This window comes from Melanaphis sacchari, unplaced genomic scaffold (genome assembly GCF_002803265.2).
Source record: "Melanaphis sacchari strain LSU unplaced genomic scaffold, SCAv2.0 Contig122_pilon_pilon, whole genome shotgun sequence".
Lineage (NCBI taxonomy): Eukaryota > Metazoa > Arthropoda > Insecta > Hemiptera > Aphididae > Melanaphis > Melanaphis sacchari.
The window spans coordinates 911,580-932,950 of NW_020270484.1; the positions used below are offsets into that span (position 1 = coordinate 911,580).

Genomic DNA, 21,371 nt, shown 5'->3' on the forward strand with positions numbered 1-21,371 from the left:
GAAATTGGATACTGGTGCAACCAAGAAGTCAGACTGTCAAACTATTTCAAAATAACTATATAATAATTTAAATATGTTATATTATGTAATGATCACCCAACAAAATTGAAGGCAAAAAATATTTTATAAAATATAAAATTTATTAAAACTTTTAATAATTTACTAAAAAGCAAGTGTTTTGCATAAAAATTTATTTTAAGTTAGTTTTGTTATTTTTTTAACTATTGTACCATAAATGTCTTCTATAATTAGTTTTTAAATTACTTATCAATAATTTGTACCAAGTGTATTTAATAATTAATTTAAAACATTTATTGAAAAATTATATTCAGTTCTACATGTTTAAATTTAATTATTACATGTTCAACATAGGTATTTAGCAAAAATTGACAATTAAAACTTAAAATATCAATATCAGTCAACAATATAAAATATCACGAATATAATAAAAATTAAATATTTAATAAATTACAGTCTTATAGAATTTGATTTTCCTTTGCAATTATAAATAGGCGTTTGGTTAGGAGAAGATACACACCACTCATACCATACTTTATGTTCATCACAACATCGCCAAAAATGAACAGATATAACATTACCCGATTTAACAAGCATTGTGTCTTTGATTGGAAAATAAACAGGGAACCAACTGAACATGCCAATACTTTCAGTTAATGGTTCTATACTTATTTTAATGTTTTTATACAGTACTGCGTCAAAATAACCACTAAAACCATGTAATTGCATGTTTAAAGTTATTTCAAACTCAAGGCATTTATACCGAGCATTGCTTTCTAATGTTTTTTTGGGATGATAAAATGTAAATAATTTTTTGGTTTTGGTTGGTTTGTAGCTATTGGGTTGTAAAACAATGTATGACTGTTCAAACGCAGCATCTTTTGAATTTGATAAGCATGATTCATCGATGGCTTTATTATTAATAGTCTGACTAAACAGTTTATGTGACATTACAGGTCTTAAATAGGATGAATATTCACAAGGTATACTAATACCATCATCTTTTAAACACTTCTGAGCTCCATCTAAGCATTCCGGTGACAATTCATTATCACCAAATGATCCCAGAAGTTCAGACACCATTATATCACACTTCTCAGGTGGATCCCATTCTCGTCCATCACTGAAAACCACATCAACAGATTTACCCCAAATGTTTTTTTGATACATAAGTAGTGTCGGTATGGCATTTTCATTTTTTTCAACAGCATATATCTTAACATTTACTGCTGCTAAATCTGCAGCTCTTAAACTGGCTTTAACTAGAGGACCTCGACCAGCACCAATAACAGCTATAACAATATTTTTTACCTTTTTGTCAATAATTGCCAAATGTATTGCCTTTTGATATTGTGTATACTTAACTGGATCTTGTTCAAATACATGATACACACAAGACATAAGATTATCTCTGAGTGGTTGTAAAGGAAGTTGTAGAAGATCATCACATTCTAATATTGGAGATGGGATATTTATGTTCTTAGCAATAAATATTATATAATAAAAATAATCTCTCATATTTGGTAGGGGTTTGCCTGATAAAATTATTACCCATTTTTGTTGTATTGCTATTTTCAAAATAACTTCATGATCTTCATTGAGTACAGGATATCCTTTTTTGTTTAAATTGAAAAGGTTTGTATTAATAGATAGAGCACGTACGGGTTCACCAATCCATCGATTTATCTCATCATGCGTTGGCACATATTCGGTGAGGCATAAAATTATGCCAATTTGTAAGCTATAACCAGTCATATTTCTAAAAGTATTCCAAGAGTCCCAAGCATTTTCTAATGTTGGTATATTAAAATTAAACATGATTGGTTTATTTAAATATTTACAAACTATTCGAGCCAAATTAGCAGAATTGTTTTGTAATTTAAAATCAATCAAAAATTTTTTAATATTAAAATTATACAATATACCAAGTTTTTGATTAAATTGATTTTCCATTTCATTCTGAAGTTTATAATCATCACAATCCACTGTTGGTAATTTTGCTATTACTTTTTTTAGGAACTCTTCATTTAGTATTGTATCTAGGTTCAAAATTTTCTCATTGTCAAATAATTGGATACAGCCTATTTTACAGTACCATGCTGTAAGGTATTCTAAGCACTGTTGTAGGTCAGTTTTGGAAATGAAATCAAACGCCAAGTCAACAGGAATGTTAGATGTTATTAATGAAAATCTATTTATATTGGACATATTGTTATCATTCATCCTGTAAAAAATATATACATAAATATTAAATTTAATTATTTAACAAGATATTTGACATTAACTATGAAATAGATAAAAATAAAAATTAATTTTGATATTTTTTTTTAAACATTTTTTATTCTAATACATTGTGAATGTTACAGTAGTAAATAAAAAAATTAGCAAGACAATAATGAATATGAAATTTATGGAGGAAAAAAATGAAGAAACTTCAAGTCAATGCTTTCAATTTATTTAAGACACCTAAACTCATAAATATTATAAAGCATCATTCAAATTCATAGATCACAATTTATAAATATGTACCTACTAATGTAATATAATTTATTATATTATAATAATTAGTAATATGAAGTGTGCTCACCTGCTAACTGTTAAATACTATAATAGTCTAAACGGCTATAGCCTATAATGTCAAGTTAATTTGATGTTAAGTCGCGGACACGAAAAATAAGCGTTAGCCCCCGCGGACCATTGTTCGTACTCATAGGTTCTAAATATTGTACTGTCCCGCTACCGTTACGTATCGTAAAAAGTGCTTTCAAGTTTGATGATTTGATAACCATGTAAGAAAATCTGCCATTTGAGGTATGACAAACAGCGCTCATTTTTCGTTCCCGCAACTATTGCCATTATAATTCATAGGATTTTATCTATATTATGTTAGAATTTATAGTATATAAATATCTATAGAAATGCCCATCAATTATTAAAAATAAAATAATTATAATGATAGTTTTCAATAAACCGTCTGTTCTATATATAAATGTATATTATTGATCAAAACAAATAAACACGGGTTTTATAAAATTTTTAACTAATTTAACAAATTTTATATGTATTATATAGATACAGATTTGTTATCATTATGTTTTAATACTAATAAATTAATTAATGTGATATGGTCAAAATAAGAATCGGTTATTTGTATACTCATCGTTCAAAGATACTTACATTTATGAAATTGATGAGAATTGTCAAGTTAGTTAAAAAGTTGATAATTTGATATTTTCAGTAAACTAATTGTGGTTACTATCAATTGTTGATCGTCAAAGTTTAATAAAACGCACGAGCTCTACACATGTATAGACTACACGAGTCAGCAATAAAACTACACATTACCACAACAGTTTATTAAATGAGTTGATGACAAGTGTCGACCATCGACAGTCGACAACATCGTGTGTAAATGGAAGGTGCAAAAAAATTTTAACAAATTAATGATGTATAGATAAAGATCGTATACGTTCGGCAGTTATCGTACGGTTGTGTACGAACATGTGACACAAATATAGATATTATATTTATTATCTACAATCTACATAGTACATACTACATCCTAACTCCAAAGGGCTAAAGTACAATCGTTGAGTAATAATAAAAATTATTAGGGTGCAATTATTAAGATCTTAAGTATATAATTTAATGAAAATATGAATTACAATTCTTATGTATAAATTTACAATTAAAATAATGTATTATATTCAATTTTGAGATCCACGAAGACAATATAGAGAATGAGAAATGTTCAAATGGGAATATAGATCTAAGAAATTTTATGTTTCAGGACCCGCCGTGAGTCGTGACAGTGACAACCGGTGACCTGTGGACAAGATTTAAATTTTAAACTGAGATATTATTATATTACTGATATCTGTGATATCTGTGATATCAGTGATATTACCGATTACCGTGAAAGACTGTGTGATCGTATGAGTGTTGCCAACGTGATAATCAGCCAGTTGACAACATATATAGTGATAACGATGACGGTGGAATGATAGGAAAATTCGAGTTATTGAATATTTGGTGCTATAGTAGTTAATATATACTCCACCAGAGGCCACTTACAGCGTTTAGATTAGACGACAGACGTCGTCCTATTCGATTTAAAATGGTAATAAATCAACATTTTTTTGTTATTTTCTTTATTTTCCCGTTAAAATAATCGTCGTCCGACTTTTTAGAATTCACGTAGACCGTTAACGGTGATGCCGGATCGTCGTTTCTGACATACCGTGCCACAAGTAAACCGGAGCCGGCCGGTCGTTTTTCCACCGTCAAATTCACATATAAAGATCAATACATGTTAAAACACAAAAAAGTTTCCGTGAAAAAAATTTGCCCCGGTTGTGGCTTACAGGTAACATTAAAAAAATTAATTACAGCACACAGTGTATAGTTATATTGGTTGTCGTCCAACAGTTGCTATAAAATTGTTTTATTTCTTTCACCATTGTCATTAATTGTTAATTTTAGTACCCAGTTGCTGTGAAGACTTGTACCAAATGCAAGCATTCGTTTTATCTATCAAAAAAAGACATTACCCCCAAAGTTGCCCCTGCCAAGGTGGCAGCGGCGACGGTCGTGTCAGTCCAGGAATCCAAAGATGTTACAACCGCTCCAACTACACGTTCAGATGGCCGCCGTAGAACTGAACGTGTACGTCGTGAAAAACCTAACTATTACGATGCCTCTGCATTCATACGCAAAACTAGGGTAAGTAGATTCATCATAATAAAATTTGGCTATTTGAATATAATTATGTATTAGTTGTCTTTTTATGTTCTAAACAGATTTGACAAATGCTAAATTTTTGTGAATAATTTATTTTTAAAGATTGTACCTATTAATTTTATTAGATACAATTCATAGGTTTCATTTGTAATAATATTGTTAAGTAAAATATTAGTTTTACCAATAGATTTAAATATTTTTTTATCAGCAGTAATTTTTATCATGGTTAAAGAAAATTAAATTGTTTTCAAACATTAACTACATAAAAATTGATTGTATATACAATTTTAAAAATTAATTTCTATTAAAAAAATTATAGTTTAATTACATAGTTGGTATTATTTAATAGGTACTTATTTTTATCATTTATTTAAAATGTGCTTTTTTACGAACAATTCAAAATACTTTTACATTTTTTTTTCCTGAATAGTTTATAGCACTGAACAATTGTATTCATTAATTTATACTATCAGTGATTAAATGCTTACATTAAACATATTTAGAATTCCTAATAATACAAAAAAAAAAAATGATTTCATTTTTATATATTGTCTAATGAAATTTATGTTATAATATTTTTGTAGTTACCTGAACCCTTTTTATGATATTAAATTCAATGCCTTCTAAATCTATCATTGGATACATTTTAAGTTCACAATATTTTACTTAAAATAAATTGAATTTTATTTATTTATACTAGAAAATATAAATAAGTGTAATATTATACATCTTAAATTTAAATATTTTTACAGAAACGTACTGAAAAACCAAATGCAAAACAAAAAGATAATTATCAAGGTCGCCGAGGTGTACAGATATCACAGCCTAAAAAAGGTGTTGCATCTTTAAAACAAAATTATAAAACTAAAGTTGTACAAGATCCAGAAGATAAAATATATCATACTATTATGAAGAATGAAAAAGCAAAAGTATGTGCTATCATTCTTTCTGAATTGAATGAAAAGTTAATGTTAACTTCTTGGAGGCCGTGAAGCAAATGATTTCAAGACTTATTACTTTTTAGTAAACTTATTATAAGATATTCAAAAACATTTAATTTTGAAGAATTAAAATTAAAATTTTCGAATAGGTACAATTTTAAGTGAGATATATTTAAATAAAATAATCAAAATGTTTGCTAGATACATTTTATTATTACATGCAGTTTGAAATTCTGAATAATTGAAATATAAAAGTAAGTAAATATTTCTTCCTAAGATATCTTTATTGAAACAGGATCATTTTGTTCCTAGTTAATTTTTATTGTTTAATGTTTATTTTTTAATAAAAATGTGCCATGCATTTCCAATTATTTATTTTGAGAATTCCTGTTAAATGTAAAGTTAAATAATTCTGTATGTCCGTATAAGTGATTTTGGATGGGTATAATTTTCCTTCAGTTATCTAGTAAAATTACAAATAAGGTTTATAACTATAATTCTAAACAATATATTGAATTGTAAATATATTTTGAAAAAAGTATGTGTTCGAATTAGTGTTTAATTTTTATTTTATATTTGTGTTATAATAAAGATAATATTGTAAAACACTTAATATTTGTCAATGTATTTTATTTGTATTAAGACTTTAATTATGGTATCATTTTTTTTTTCATTATTATTATATTCATAATATTTTTAATTTATATTATTAACGTGTCATGATTTTTTTGTAAATCAATATTGTGTTGATTGGCGTTATTATTTGAAGATAAATTTACAAAAGAAAGAACTGAATATAATTATGTTTTAATTTTATGAAGTTAAAATTACAGTGTTATTATTATTATTTGAATAATAAGCTTAGTGGTTATTATTTTTTTTTTTTTACTGCTGTCTAATGCCTTCTCCATCAGTTTATAAAATATATAAAGTTATAGATTATATAATATACATAAAAAAAAAATAAAAAAAATATTAAGTAAAAAAGAGCAATATTAATGAAATAAATGCTGTTTTTCATAAGAATGCATTTGTTATAAATATCTATGTATAACTGGTGAAAAATTAACATTTTTTCATAAACATTAAAAACAATTTTATATTTATATAAATACAAAAGTGAAAAAAAAAGTCAGTACTCAGTTAGTTGTATAACTAACAAATGTACAACACAATATTTGTGTATATGTACAATAAAGCGTATATGTAAACACTTATATTAATTAATTCATTGTATAAGCCAAGAATGGTCAATTGATGGTTCATATTTTGTTGTGGTTTTCTATGTATAGTTAATAATATATTTTTATTAAATAAAAACAATAACAAATTGCATGATTTTAATTTTTTTGTAACTGAGTTGTAAATGATTTTATTATAATTAATTAATTTGTAATAAAACTATTTTAATATAATTTAAAAATATCTTATTTTATTCTAATCTTTTTCAAACTTATTAATATTAAAATTAAAATTAATGTAAGTCATTTCAAATCTTGGCCATTCTTGGTTCATATATCTTAATATCTTATGATCATACATATTAGGTAGATATAATTAGATGTATACACACACAATTAATTAATAAAGTACTCATTAACAGAAAAAATTAAAATAATTTTAATGTTGAAAACGATTAGATAATATTGAGAGAACATAATTTGCTATAATAATTGAAATTGAAATATGCAGAACATGTCAGCGAATTTTCAATAGGAGTTCAGTTCACAGCACATCGAAAATTGTGGTCAACCACATACGGTTCTATAGGGACTATGCTTTATAATAAATTCATTTACCTACTTCACTGAGTGCACAAAACGTATTAGATTGCGTTTATGCACCCCACATGACGAGTACATACATCAAGCACTCTAGTCCTATAGATTCTAAAATAATTTAGATATAATCGATATAGATATTAATGATACACAATATTATTATAAAAAATAAAAGTCTTAAATAATTGTATTACTTAACTAAAGCCAGAACACCTTTTTTTATTGTTTCATGTATTTGAGTGTTTCAACTTCTTTTAATGGCTCTGAAATGGACAGTTTTAAATCTATTTAAACACCTATTTTAGTGGTTGGTATCAATCATAAACAAAAATAGCACGTAATTTTTTAATAATAACTTTGGTACAACGTGTAGGCATTGTATTAGTAATAGACTAAACAGTGAACATTCTGATCTTTATGTACATTGTGATGATTTATTGTTAGTAGATAGATACGTAGTAGATAGGTACCTAAAGTCTTGTTCAGGTTTTTAGAATGTTTTGTGTAGTTCGCATTAGGTGGATAAGTGAAAAATGCATAATATGTATGTTTTGTATGCATTTCAGTATTTTCATGATCACGAAACCATCAAATGTGAGGCTATCAACCTACATGAAAATGGAATCATTAATAAAATTTCATATAAAATTTTGTATTATAATATTTTTCTGTTTTTAATATCCCACATATTATGATATTAAACGTTGGAATATAAAATTTTCCACTGCCTACACGTAAATCTTATTTAAAGTCGTAATTTTATTATTTTGCGATAATCGCTACCTCTCAATGTTATGCTCTGAACCACGTACCTATCTATATAAACGACTTACAATTATAGGTACCTACACGCTGCACCAATATAGTCGTTAGCAGGAAAATATATTTTTCCGACGCAAATTACAGTGTTTTCGCGATAGAGGCGCAGGAGAAAAGAAATTAAGGAAACAGATCACAGATTATGTGAAAGAGCATATAAACACGTGGATCCGATGGTTGGGTATTATAATATCTGCAGAAGTTACAATCTGGCGTCAGGACTCAGATCATCGACCGTGTTCAATTTTCACGTCTTGCACAATAGGCCGGTATACTATTTGGTGGCTAGGTACATGCGTAGGTAGTAGGTACTGCAAGTGTCACTTTTAAAGAATTGCAAAAACTATAGTTACCTCAAACGCGGATGGACCGTCGCTAAAGCCTTTAAAATTCTAATTAATATTTCCTAACCGTTTTTCACGCTTTCCTGCAGGCAACGATACGTATACCCTAGAGCCTAGGCATTACGATTTTTCGATATTACTGCGAAAACCACAGTTCGAAACAGCCCCTAAAGTATATAGGTACGTACTGCGACCGCACCACACGGACATTACCTATACACAACGCGGTAGGACGATGGTTTCGTCACCGACGGTGGCGGTGGCTGCAGGTGCGGTCGGTCAGGCGGTTCTCACGTAACGGCTGCACCGGGTCTTGGTGGCGTAGTGACGCTTGACTAGGAACGCGGCGGTCCAAGTCGCGGCTATGGACACCAGACAGGAGCCGAACGCGTAGAGCAAGTACGGCGAGATCGGCGGCCACTGTCCATCGCCGGCGGAGGCGGACGGCCGCTGCAGGAAAAGGTCGACGGCCAGTTGCGCTGCGCCTTTGCCGAGTAGCGTGGCCGAATAGGACGTGGCCAGCCACTCGCGGCCCAGCACCTGCACCGCGACCAGCGGCTCTAGCCCGACGGCCGCGCCGGACGCCAGCCCGAAGGCCGCGACCAGGGACCCCGACCACTGCGTCGGCCGCGACCACTGGAACGGGTCGACGTCCGATTCGGCGGCGGCGCCGCCCGTCAGCAGGACCGCGCCGCCGGCGGCCATTACCGCGGCATACAGATAAACTGACGCCGAGCCGCCGGACGACAGCAAGTCCGAAGCGGTGGGTGCGACGAGGCGACCCACCGCCTCGGCCGCGGCCAGGTGCAGGGCGGCGCCGCGCGCGGGGACGGCAGTGGCGTACGCCAGGTGGCTGATCGCGTGGACGGCCGACACGGCCAGAAACTCGGCGAACGGACTGCCGCCGCATCTCGGGCGTTGTCGTCTCAACCACCGCCGCCAGAGGACGTGTTTCAGGCGTTTGTCGTTGTCGTCGTCGTCTTCGTCTTCGTCGTCGCCGTCGCCGTCGTCTTCGTCGTCTGTCGAGGATGCCGTCGCCGCCGCCGCCGCCGTCGTTTTGGGTTTCAACAGCGGTGGGGACGGCGACGACACCACTGCGGCGTAGTACAGGTCCGTGGCCGCCCTAAGTGCCGTCGTCGTCACTGCCATCGCGTTAATCGACGTCGTGGGAGGCGACGACGAAACGCAGGGCGGCCTCGTGCAGGTCACCTCGTCCTGTTGGATTGCTCGGTCCACAACCGCGGGCTTGTAAGTCAACGAGCACGCCAGAGTGTTCAACATTATTCCGGACACGATCAGAATACCACCTCTGCGGGAAAAAAAGACACAAACGCTATCGATAAGTAGTGATGGCGAACGTCAAAGGCCCGTGGGTTATATTGGGTTAGGCGAGGCCGAGGGATCTAAACGAATCATTGTAAAACAACACCCAGCTGTACAATTATGCATTGGCGGTACTTGCATAAGTCCGTGCCGCGGATACCGTTATTGTAGTCGTGTTATTTGTAAGTTCGTATTTTACCTCGTGGCTTGTGTCATCGTACGCCTAATGCCTAATCGAGTTGAAATGTGATCATAATAGTTATTAACCATTCTAAGTCTTTACCTTCTATCATTTTATTTTATTTTATGAATTTAATTGAAACGCACAATATGATAAATACTGATTACAATGTTATAAGAACTGTAGGCACGTAATATAAAAAAATTATCAGAACAAAATAAACATAAAAAGTATAGAAAAAATTGATGCTGATCGGCATGAAATTAAGCATTACGAAATAATAACAAATATTGCTCTTTCAAATACTTATAATGTGCGTTAATTTAAATTATATTAAAAAGTAAAACGTTATGCTGTGTGTTTTATTCAAAAAAATATAAATTTAATTTTAATTGCTGTTGAAATATGCTAAATAATTTACTATAGATTAAAGAGCAGGGGTTTTCACTTAAACGACATAATTTAATTTTTAGTTTCCTCAGTATCATAAATATAATTAAATTCATATTTTGAACAAAATGTTCTATTAATATGGTTTATACTTGTAACTTGTAAGTATACTTTAAAATTCTAAATATCAGATTTTGAATAACTTCTTATTGTTTTGTAAATTATTCTGTATGATATTATGTGCTGTTAATATTTGATGGGTGTGACACGATTGCGCTCGATCCTATAATAGTATAATATAGTAATATTTCCCTTCTATCGATTTTCTAATACGTTATTTAAAAATATAGTCGAACTTAGTTAACAGATTGTAATTTATAATGCAAACTTAGACAAAATTATAACAAAGTGAAATAATTACTCTAAAATATTTAAGAGTAATGGGATCAAACATTTTATGCCATAAAATTGTAAATCGTAGTTTTTGTAATTTCAAAAATTTTTTTAATAAATTAAAGTTTTTTTTAATAAATGTTGTTATACATTTCGACAAATATTATTATTAAAAAAAGATAAATGTTTATAATTTCATGTATTAATACAGTCGAACTTGGTTAACTCAAACATTGAACTTCGATTGATTATTACGACTGTATTTGAAATAGTATATTGAAAAATTGCTAAAAAGACATTACCTATATTAAAGGCTCGAGCGCAATCGTGTTGCGTTTTTCGCTTTTAAAAAGGTAGGATTGGCGCAATCGTGTTTCACCGACATTTGATCAGGTTGGGGATTTGGGACCTAGTGCTGGTAACAATAGTATGAACACTACGTGCTAATTTATTTTTCTGTAGTTTCCGTGAATTAAATATTAATGAACATTTTATAGTAGAATATTATATACCTGTAGCCGTATGAAAATGTCAAAAACTCAAGGTACGGTGGCAGGGCCAGAGCGCCAATCGCGGTGCCTGCCAACGACAACCCGTTGGCGAGTCCTCGGTGCTTGACAAAATACTCATTGATAATCAGTATTCCAGCCGAATAGCACAAACCCGCGCCAAAGCCCACCATTATGCCGTAGCTGCGGAAAATCGGGAAAACTGTCATTGATCATGTATTCTGCGTAATATGTATTTATAATTTATATATAGTCTAATATACACAGTTAAAAAATAAGTAGTTAAAAATTATGCATGAAATTTAATGCATCAAAAAAAAAAAAAAAAATCAAAAAATGCCTTTATGTCCTAAACATTTAAAATATTGCATCCATATTTGCTTTTTAATTTTTTTATAATTAATCAATTTACCAATTACTTATGATGTATTATATTGTACTCAACCACAATGTATTGTATATTTATAAAGACTTTTGGTCGTTTAAATAAAGATGCCATAGGCAGTTTAAAAAAAATATATTTGCTTTTCAATTTTTTAATTTAAACAAGTTTTAAATTAAAAAAAAAAATCTGCAGGACTGCACAATTTCAAGACTTCTGCGGTTTAATTAAAAAAAAAATAGTTATCCTCATTTAATGGCCATCGCCACTTCTAATCTCAATTTTTATGTCGTATAAATCCGTTAGTAAAATTAAGATTAAAAAAAATAATAATATTTGATTAGATAAAAGTTTGTTAATAAATTACAGTTACTTATTTAGCTAAAAATTTTAAAGAAATATTAAAAAAGAAATTTGTTATTTAATTTTAGAAGTTAAATTTTCTAAAAATTCTAAAATACGTTAAAAAAATAACATTTTCAAAAAATGCACAACATTTTTTTATCCTAATTCAAAAATACACGATACGTAGGTATATGTTGTAAAACGAACATCTTGATCAATAAAGCTATTTTTGAAAAACAACGCAAAGTGTATTGAAATCCTAGTCCTAATATTTAATAAAATATTATTTTTTAACGAGTAAAATGTATATATTATATTATTTGCAATGTGATGCACTGCTTGATATTTATGGGATACCTGCGTTGTAAAGTATCTGCTAACTACTACATTTGTAATCTCCTATAAATGTTTAAAGATCTATACATTTATAAACAACTACTAACTACTATAATCATTAATCATGCGATTAGGTAAATACTAATTGGTAATTCATTTCTTCTATAACTATAAGATCAGTATAGAACTTTGAACTACTATTATCCACTTGAGAAATAAAAATGGAAAGAATACACAATTTTGAATTAACTTAAATTTATTTATAAAAGTGAAAGTTGTCTAAGCCCACCAATTTTATTGGAGCCCATATCCTACATATTGAATATTTATGCTTTTTGCTTTTTGGTGATTTAAAAAACATAGTGTAGTTATGAGTCGAATATGTCGAATTGAAGGGTTGTTTTAAGAATAAATAAAATAATAGTAGATATTATATATGCGACTATGTATCTATTAAATGATTTAATATTCCAAGATTTTCTAAATTACATGATAGCAAATTCATATAAATTATTTGTAAATAGTTTTTTTTTTTTAGCTTTTTTGCTAGTCAAAAAATTGGTAGATCGCTTATGACGTCAGTAAATATAAATATTATCATATATACATATGGACACGGTTATCGGTATACGAGTATGTATGGTCCTGTAACCCGTTGTTTTAGTTCAAATCATTAATATACTATTTGAACTGGTAGGTTAATACTTTGCCCGATCAAAGTGTACTTTATTTATAGTTAAATTTTATGTTGAGAAATCTAAAATTAATGAAATATATATCGACTTTTGATTAGATTACACACTTAAAATAAATATCGACAATAGACTATTTTATAATCAATGCTACGCAATGTCACGAACTACCATTGATTTTATTACAAACCTGCCATTGCTAATGTATTATCATAAAGTAATAGAACATAACTATGATAAGTGTAATATAATGTGAGTAATGTGACGCTATTCTTCATTTTTTTATTTGTCTTTAAAATACTCGTAATGCTATATTATCAAATTCTCGATATTGTCTCGTCAATAAACGTCGTGTCAAAATCATCTACAAAATAAATATAACTTATCAGATTATCAAAATAATCATAGTAATTACAAATTTAATGTTCGATAAATTGATTTTAACTTTTAAGGTATTAAAATTATATTTATTTTTGAAAAATCTAAGATTTTGTATTTACAGTTACAATTCAAATCATGCGTAAGAACTATCATGTAAACTGTTAGTAGGTATATTAAGTATCTATTATTTGTGCAGTGCAGTTATGTACAATTAAGTAATTTGTAATAGTTGAAATCATATTAAAACAGAAGAGCAATATTCAAAATATAAATGTAATTAGTACATACTTTAATTTTATAATAGTTAATTATAAATTAAATGATACATATTTGATTAAGACTAAGCAATAAAAATACGTTTTAAATAAATCAAAAAACCATTATAGTGTACATTGACCGAGACAGATTTGGCAATATTCTAATATGTATAATTTTACTTACATTGCCTGTCAAAATCGGACAGTTAGTTTAGTACCTACCCATAATGTATGGGCAATGTACATATTGTTCAATATTCTTGCACTTTGCTCATAACAAATACGTGTCTTATTTGGTTAGCTAAAATTAAAAAAAATGCGTACTACATATACTATTATACGTCTATACATACCTAATGTACAGGTGCGATATGGAGTTAGCAAATGAACTGGACATCATACCGACAGAAGCCAATAATCCACCCCAGAACGTTACGGCTCGGTGCGAAATTAGTTTGCATAGCAGGCCAGACAGCGAACCTAAAATTACCAAGCAAAATTTGATCGTATTAATATTTTTTTGATAAATTGTGCTGAAAACAAAATATAAGTATTATATATAGATATATCATGATATGCTCAATAACATCACATAAAAAGAGTATAATTGCGGTCTATCACAGAAGAATGCAATCTTAAAGTGAAAGAACACAATGTTTGTATCTACTGAAATTGTTTACCTACAGCAATGGTTCGTAAGTAAAGGGATTTCAGGATACAATTGGGATCGTTTATTTAGTTGAACAGCAGTGTTGGAGATAGGAGCTAGGGGTAGGGATAGAGGCTACAATTACGTTATATATAATTAAAATTTAAATTATATTTTTCCGTTCGGACGGAGAATTTACGACTAGGTAATGTAACGGAGACGCGATTTCTACAATTAAACATTTTAACAAAATTGAATTTTGTTTATTTGATACAATACGTATACAGGAGAATTATTTTAATAATAATCATTCATTATTTCTAAATGTATTAAGAAGATATTAGCCAATACTTGTTTTATCTATCCAATCTACAAGCGACATATATGTAGTATAATTGCGGAGAAGATCTGTGTTGTTAGTTTGAAGTGTTTGAACACATTATAAACACATTAAAGTGAATTGACGGCTATTATCAAACCCAAAGTTTAGAAAATTATTCGTGTTTGTACGTTAGCCTGTTGGCCTTTTAACAGTATTTAATTTAATTATGTATGTTATGAGTAGAGCGCGGATTTCTATGCCATTGCATATTTTTTTCCTTTTAATATTTTTGGATTTTTGTCAGTTATCTCCACGAATTATCATAATTTGAAGCTAATGGTGAAATTTTTTTTTGCATATTTCTGCATATTTGAAGGTTATTGCATATTTTTGCATATTTTGACAAAATTCAAAATTTATTGCATATTGAAGCGAAAATTTAAAAAAATGTATAGGATAATATTTTGTCAAGTAGAATGATTTAAAATTTATATCTATTCATTTGGCATTTTTAGTGATAAAAATAGTCATAAAAAAAACTGGAAACTCGAAATATGACTTTATATCTAAGCTTTTCAATAATTGACGAAACGAAAGAAAAAATGCATTCTATTCCTGGATTGAAAGGTGTAACACTTACAACAAAATTAAACGAGCTTTCCAATAAAAATGAAGGTCTGAAAATTCTACGAAAAATTAATTCAGTGTTATTAAGTGAAAACGTTCATCTTGAAGATCTTTATCAAGATCCGACAATACTAAGTTGCTTCAAATATGCCCCAATAACTTCGGTTGACGTCAAACGTTCGTTCTCAGTCTTTAAAAATATGTTAATCGATAAATGATACAACTTCACAGAAGAAAAACTTGAAATGCATATGATTATTAATTTTAATAATAAATACAATTTTAAAAATAAATTAAGTTTAGAAATTATTTATTATTAAGTATTTAAGTAATTAATTATTATAAGTTTTATTGTAAATTTTAAATAAATAAAAAATTCTTGTATATTTTTGCATATTTTCATAATTTTGACTGCATATTTTCATTATTTTTACTGCATATTATATGCCATATTTCGATACTTTTAAGTGCATAAAAATCCGCGCTTTAGTTATGAGTAAGTAAATAAATTACGATTCAAAAATGTTTAGGTATCGCAGAAAACCAAAAATATCGTAAAAACCAATATACAAATATAGATAATGTTTTAAATATTAAATTTTAATGGATTAGTTCACTCAATAGTATTAAGACTAACATTTTTAACCTAACAACATTAGACTGGTTAATATACGAAAAAAATAATTTGTTATATTGTAAGTGTAGGATCAGAGAGAGAGAGAGAGTGAGAGTAAGGAGAAATAGATAACAAATCGCGCTTACATCATTTTAACAATGGTTAAATAGCTATACCTACATTTAATTGTTATTTAGAATTGTAACGTATAATAATTGAATTTCTAAAGAGTGGTTAATTTATTAATAAGTATAAATTTAAAGTTTAAATGAGTGAAGTAGTGTGCATCAACTATTTTGTGGGATAACCTTGCGCTATACTTTACTTTGTTCAAATAATCTTCAAATATACTATTATAAGTTACAAATTATTATTTATATTCGTTTAAAATTCAATTTATTTGAATTCAAATCTGGTGTTTTAATGACTTAAAATTATGTAAAAAAAAAAATATTTACAAAATCATATTAACATTCAAGATGAGGAGAATGTTTATTATTTAAAAAATATTACCCTGTGTAATCAATATATACAAAATTACGAAAATAACAGTTTATCGTTTTAAGTATTATAATTATTCGTATTAACCGAATTTATATATTTTTATATACGTTTAAATTTTAAAATATGCATACAAAGCTAAACTATGTAAAAAATAAATAAATATTAATTAAAAATAAAACCGCGTCGTTAAAAAAAAAGAACTGATAACCCTAAACAAATAAATAATTTTTATATTAGGTATATAGTGTATTTTTTTTAAATATTAGACAAATAAATGTTTGTAATACATTGATTAAATATTTTAGGACACACTGTGGTATTTAATACTATGATTATCAGTTATTTAGTCTGTAAAATAAATTATGATTTATGACCATCGCATTATCAGAATTTTACGTTATAAAACGTTTAAAATGTACGTTTGTTCGATGTATGATTTCGCATACTTACTACAATAATATTGTACACAGAAGCCACGCATACGGAGATTTTTCGTGAGTGTTGTTTTGATAAAAAGTATATGCGATGGATTTGCGTGACCAAATTCAAGAAAAAGAATATAATCGGATAGTCTTATAAGCTGTGGGTTCGAAATCACGTTCAATGGCACTGCTATTATATAGTCATAAAAAAACTAAACACGTGTTGACGTGTACGATTCGTGTACAGTGTACACAGTAGCTTGGTATATACACGTACATTTAGTTGATACAACGTGTATAATATAATTTAAGGTCTCTTCTATATAATATTTTCCTGATGAAACTTTCAATGGGAATACGATATCGACAGAATTTGGTTTCCGGGTCGATTGTTTCATCGTACAATTAATATAGTCGTGACGGTTCGTGCAGTAGTTTGGAAAGTGAGGAAGAGGTGACGCTTAGATTTTCTGGCACGCGTCATAAATTACAAGTGCTGGTATACAAACATACTCCGAGCATATGTGTATGTAAGTGTTTGTACTCTACGGTACCAAAACATTAGATAGTGTGGATAGTGGATAAATTATTATGTGACGTGAAATAGGAAAAAAATTCCGACAATCGATGAAAATGTACGCAACACGTGACTCACAACAGATATAAGTATGAATATTGAATAGTATGATTTAGTATTTATAAGTGTAGATACCACGTATCGTATTCGGAATCGAGTTGAACATCTAAAGTGCAGCGAACTCGGTATTCTCAGTGCTTATTTATACATAGGCTGATTCACTAAGTAAAAATGTTCACCCTTAAATTTTTATTTAATACAGAATTAAAATTCTCATTTTACTCATTTTTAAATGTTCTAATATGTTCAAATATGTGAGATTTTTTATCTTTACTACTTAAGGAGTGTTCTGTGATAATAAAAACTTCTGTTTTTTTTAGCTAAATTTAATTTTGATATGTTAAAATTTTTAGAAAAATTATTGAAAAAATAATTTATTGTATAAAAGAAGGGTTGTCTATCTCCGTAAGACATTTTTTAAACAGAATAAAAAAATCTCGGAAATTCGAAAATATAGTCTGAGTATAACTAAAAATTAAATATATCAGAATTAAAAAAAAATGTATTATTTAAGGCAAAAATGGGGATGAGCATGCACATTGAATCACTCTGTATATACTGATACACTTCGTGATTATCCGAACTATATACACATTGCCCATAAATCGACGAGAATGCAATGACACACGTGCTACACACATATTATACACAATATTTGTTTTATATATATTGGTAAAGAGGAACAAATAAATATAATATTATAATATTCTATATGTGAATTATTCTAGTTCGTTTGAATGCTAATAAAAGTGTAGATACGTATATCCGTTTTGTTGAAGCTGAAAGTCAGCGGACAATTGTAAATTCCACCGATAGTATTTTTTTTTATATGCAAATATTTTAATGGTACGAATTTTTTTACCCGTGAAAAATATGTAAATTCCATTACAGTACTTATAAACTTTTAATTTCTAAAATAAACCTAAGTCTCGCTGATATTAAATATTTGGTTTTATGATTATTATTGTTAGAAAATTACAATAAAACACTTATAATCAGCCTATATTTTAAGCGACCCACTAAGATTTTCATGGTAGCTAACCGGCCCAATCCGGGCCTGCATTTTTGTTGTTAAAAAACGTAATATTAAATCTTCAAATATTTCCAACAATCCCAACTATATACCTAACTAAAGTCATTAAATTAAGTTTTAATTAGTTAAATTTTATTGTATAAAATATGATATTATGTATATTTTTAAGTATAATTTTGCACAACAATACGAATTTGATTTTTTTATGATACATATTGGTGAAGTTAACATATTTTGCTTTTGCAGGTCAAAAAACATACGTCATAAATCTCACTCTAAAATGAAAATCATGGCGGAGTTGACATCCACGCAGTTGCATATATTATAATGTCATATACTCATATTATATTAATATTGTCATCGTTTTTACACGTACCCGCTATGAAAAATGTCAGGTGGAACGTGGCTGGTATCCACCGACAACCGACGACGGACCGGTTCTCAAATTCAAGCTTGTGGACCTCGACGAACCCGTCTAGAACATCCGGCCCGAAGGATCTCAGCATGCCGGGCAACAGGAAATTGGCAAATGCGCAACCACCCACCACATACCAAGCCCAGCTATCGTCGAACGTTCGACGTTGACGTCCCTGCTGCTGATGTTGATGTAGACCGTGGTTGGTCGACGGCGGCGATCCTGCGGCGCGATGTGAAAAATGGCGATATAATATCATATAATAAAATCAATACGAGTCACAGACACCTGAGATGTAGAAAAAATATGCGAATTTCGATTGACAAGGAAATGAAAATCGACACTATTGTAATTAATATCTGTTAAGCTATAGATAATGGTAGAATAATAGTTTATATAGAATAAACCATCGGTGAAAACGAAATATAGCATTCGTGCCCTGTCGCTTTGAAATAGAGGGAGGGACTTCCGATTAGAGCTTTTGATGGCTGTTATTATGGATATTGAAGTAGCATAAATTACATAAGATTAATACGAATTCCACGTGTAGATAACTAGAATACTAGATAATCTAGATAATGTATTATACTTATAATTATATTTATATTTAAACTATTAGTGCAACTGAAATTGTATAAATCGTTGATAATTTATTTGTTTTTTAATAAAAATATAAGTAGATAACTTAATGGTATTTTTTTTAAGAATTCTCAAAAATTGTCTTTTTCACCCGGGTCTTAAGAGTTCAAGATCTGGAACTGTGTATAATAGTAGATATACATAACAGGTATAGTTTAAATACGTACTTTTGTTTCGGAGCATGTAGGATGATTCATCGGGCTCGGATTTTAAATCTCCGACTTCCGGTTCTCTACAGTTCACCATCGTTTCGCTGGCCATTTCCGTGTCTAATTCCGGTGTGTAGGTAAATAATACTAGATTACGACGGATATATTATACTAATATCTGACTATTGTACAGTACGAAATTTTACACAACGTACACATGTCGGTGTGAATTTTCAAATGGCGCACTGAAATAGATTACATGATACTATATTGAATGTTATACTATTTATTATTTTTATTATTATATTACTCCTCATGAGACGATGGTAGCGGCGGTGGTGGCATGATGCACCCGTTAGGTTATTGTTACCTGTACGACCTATCGAACGCGACTGATACGGCCGGTCCGGTGGTGCGTGTGTAGTGTGTACGCATACTGGTCGATGCATCTGCGATAAACAATCACCAGTTCGGAAGCTGATACCGATTACGAATATTACGATTTATTTATGAATATTATGTAATCATATGTACCTGTGTAGAATTCAATGGTGTGAGAAAACGTCATTCGATCTTATACATTGTATTGTATTACCACATACTGTATAATATTATATTATTATAATTATTTATTATGGCAATCGAATTATATAGTATATTATTATACATGTATATACGTAAGCAATAAGCACGTGAGTATTATTACTATGACGCCGTTAATATTTAAGGTAGGTATCTATTTCTTATCGACGAAATTTTTGTTTTTTATTCCGTTTGAGAGACTCAATGTAAATATTAACAGGTGGTCTATATTGTAACGTATACGCGCGCGATGTGTTGTAATAAAATAAATAATAATAAACTGTAAAATATTCTAATCGTCATGTGTGTGTGTGTGTTTTGAGACCATTCTCGGGGTGTGATCAAATTATGTATTACGTATACGTTCGTTTCGCGGCGTCCGTCTTCACCGCGATAAGTGGCGTGTGCGACTACCTACTTGCATTCGCGCGACGCGTCGTAAACTATTCGTCCGCGGTATAATCATAACATGCTTAATGGCATACGGTTTGCGAGCTGCGCGCGTAATCGAATCACACCCACTCATACAGCTACAATGTTCATCAATTAAATTGTATACCTACCTACAGTATGCACTGATAACGCCGAACTTCATAGTAAAATAATGTATTATTTTAATGTCATTAATAATTTTCTTAAACGTATTACGTAAATGATAAATAATAGTTATTGTTCTCCGCCGCTCTCCTCGTTTATTTCTCTTAATCTGCGACCATAATATACTGCGATCAATGTCAATGATAATTTCCATTTGCACACACATATCATCATATTATACACAAATTATATTGTGTTTGCATACCTACGAGTATATTATCTGCAAAACGATTGCTGTTGCAGCGGCGGGAATTTGAACATAAAATGTATTAAATTTATTATATTTTCGTGATGCGATAAAAAAAAAAAAAAACACCTAAAAATATAAAAACTCGGAATAAGCACCA

General features: G+C 30.1%; 3 protein-coding genes across 6 annotated transcripts; 1 reads left to right on the forward strand and 2 right to left on the reverse strand.

Moving 5' to 3' along the window:
* Nucleotides 1–367: 367 nt before the first annotated feature.
* Nucleotides 368–3,605, reverse strand: LOC112590902 (protein arginine N-methyltransferase 5-like). 2 transcript variants are annotated; one of them, XM_025334503.1, is made up of 2 exons: nucleotides 3,196–3,605; nucleotides 368–2,242 (listed from the first exon to the last, which is right to left on the reverse strand). In XM_025334503.1, coding segments are annotated over exons 1-2 (1,776 nt in total). In that variant the 5' UTR covers nucleotides 3,198–3,605; the 3' UTR covers nucleotides 368–468. The 2 variants fall into 2 exon arrangements, with proteins under 2 accessions (XP_025190288.1, XP_025190289.1); XM_025334504.1 differs by lacking the exon at nucleotides 3,196–3,605 and adding an exon at nucleotides 2,606–2,907.
* Nucleotides 3,606–4,052: 447 nt separating this feature from the next.
* Nucleotides 4,053–5,845, forward strand: LOC112590923 (UPF0547 protein C16orf87 homolog). 2 transcript variants are annotated; one of them, XM_025334537.1, is made up of 4 exons: nucleotides 4,053–4,138; nucleotides 4,209–4,384; nucleotides 4,501–4,740; nucleotides 5,511–5,845. In XM_025334537.1, exons 2-4 carry the CDS (start codon nucleotides 4,328–4,330, stop codon nucleotides 5,748–5,750), a joined length of 537 nt encoding a protein of 178 aa, XP_025190322.1. In that variant the 5' UTR covers nucleotides 4,053–4,138; nucleotides 4,209–4,327; the 3' UTR covers nucleotides 5,751–5,845. The 2 variants fall into 2 exon arrangements, with proteins under 2 accessions (XP_025190322.1, XP_025190321.1); XM_025334536.1 differs by lacking the exon at nucleotides 4,053–4,138 and having other exon boundaries at nucleotides 4,145–4,384.
* A 1,456-nt stretch (nucleotides 5,846–7,301) lies between these two features.
* Nucleotides 7,302–20,850, reverse strand: LOC112590904. 2 transcript variants are annotated; one of them, XM_025334506.1, is made up of 7 exons: nucleotides 20,380–20,850; nucleotides 20,156–20,294; nucleotides 19,864–20,090; nucleotides 19,019–19,279; nucleotides 14,186–14,312; nucleotides 11,443–11,622; nucleotides 7,302–9,952 (listed from the first exon to the last, which is right to left on the reverse strand). In XM_025334506.1, exons 3-7 carry the CDS (start codon nucleotides 19,955–19,957, stop codon nucleotides 8,923–8,925), a joined length of 1,692 nt encoding a protein of 563 aa, XP_025190291.1. In that variant the 5' UTR covers nucleotides 19,958–20,090; nucleotides 20,156–20,294; nucleotides 20,380–20,850; the 3' UTR covers nucleotides 7,302–8,922. The 2 variants fall into 2 exon arrangements, with proteins under 2 accessions (XP_025190291.1, XP_025190292.1); XM_025334507.1 differs by having other exon boundaries at nucleotides 20,156–20,322.
* Nucleotides 20,851–21,371: the final 521 nt, after the last annotated feature.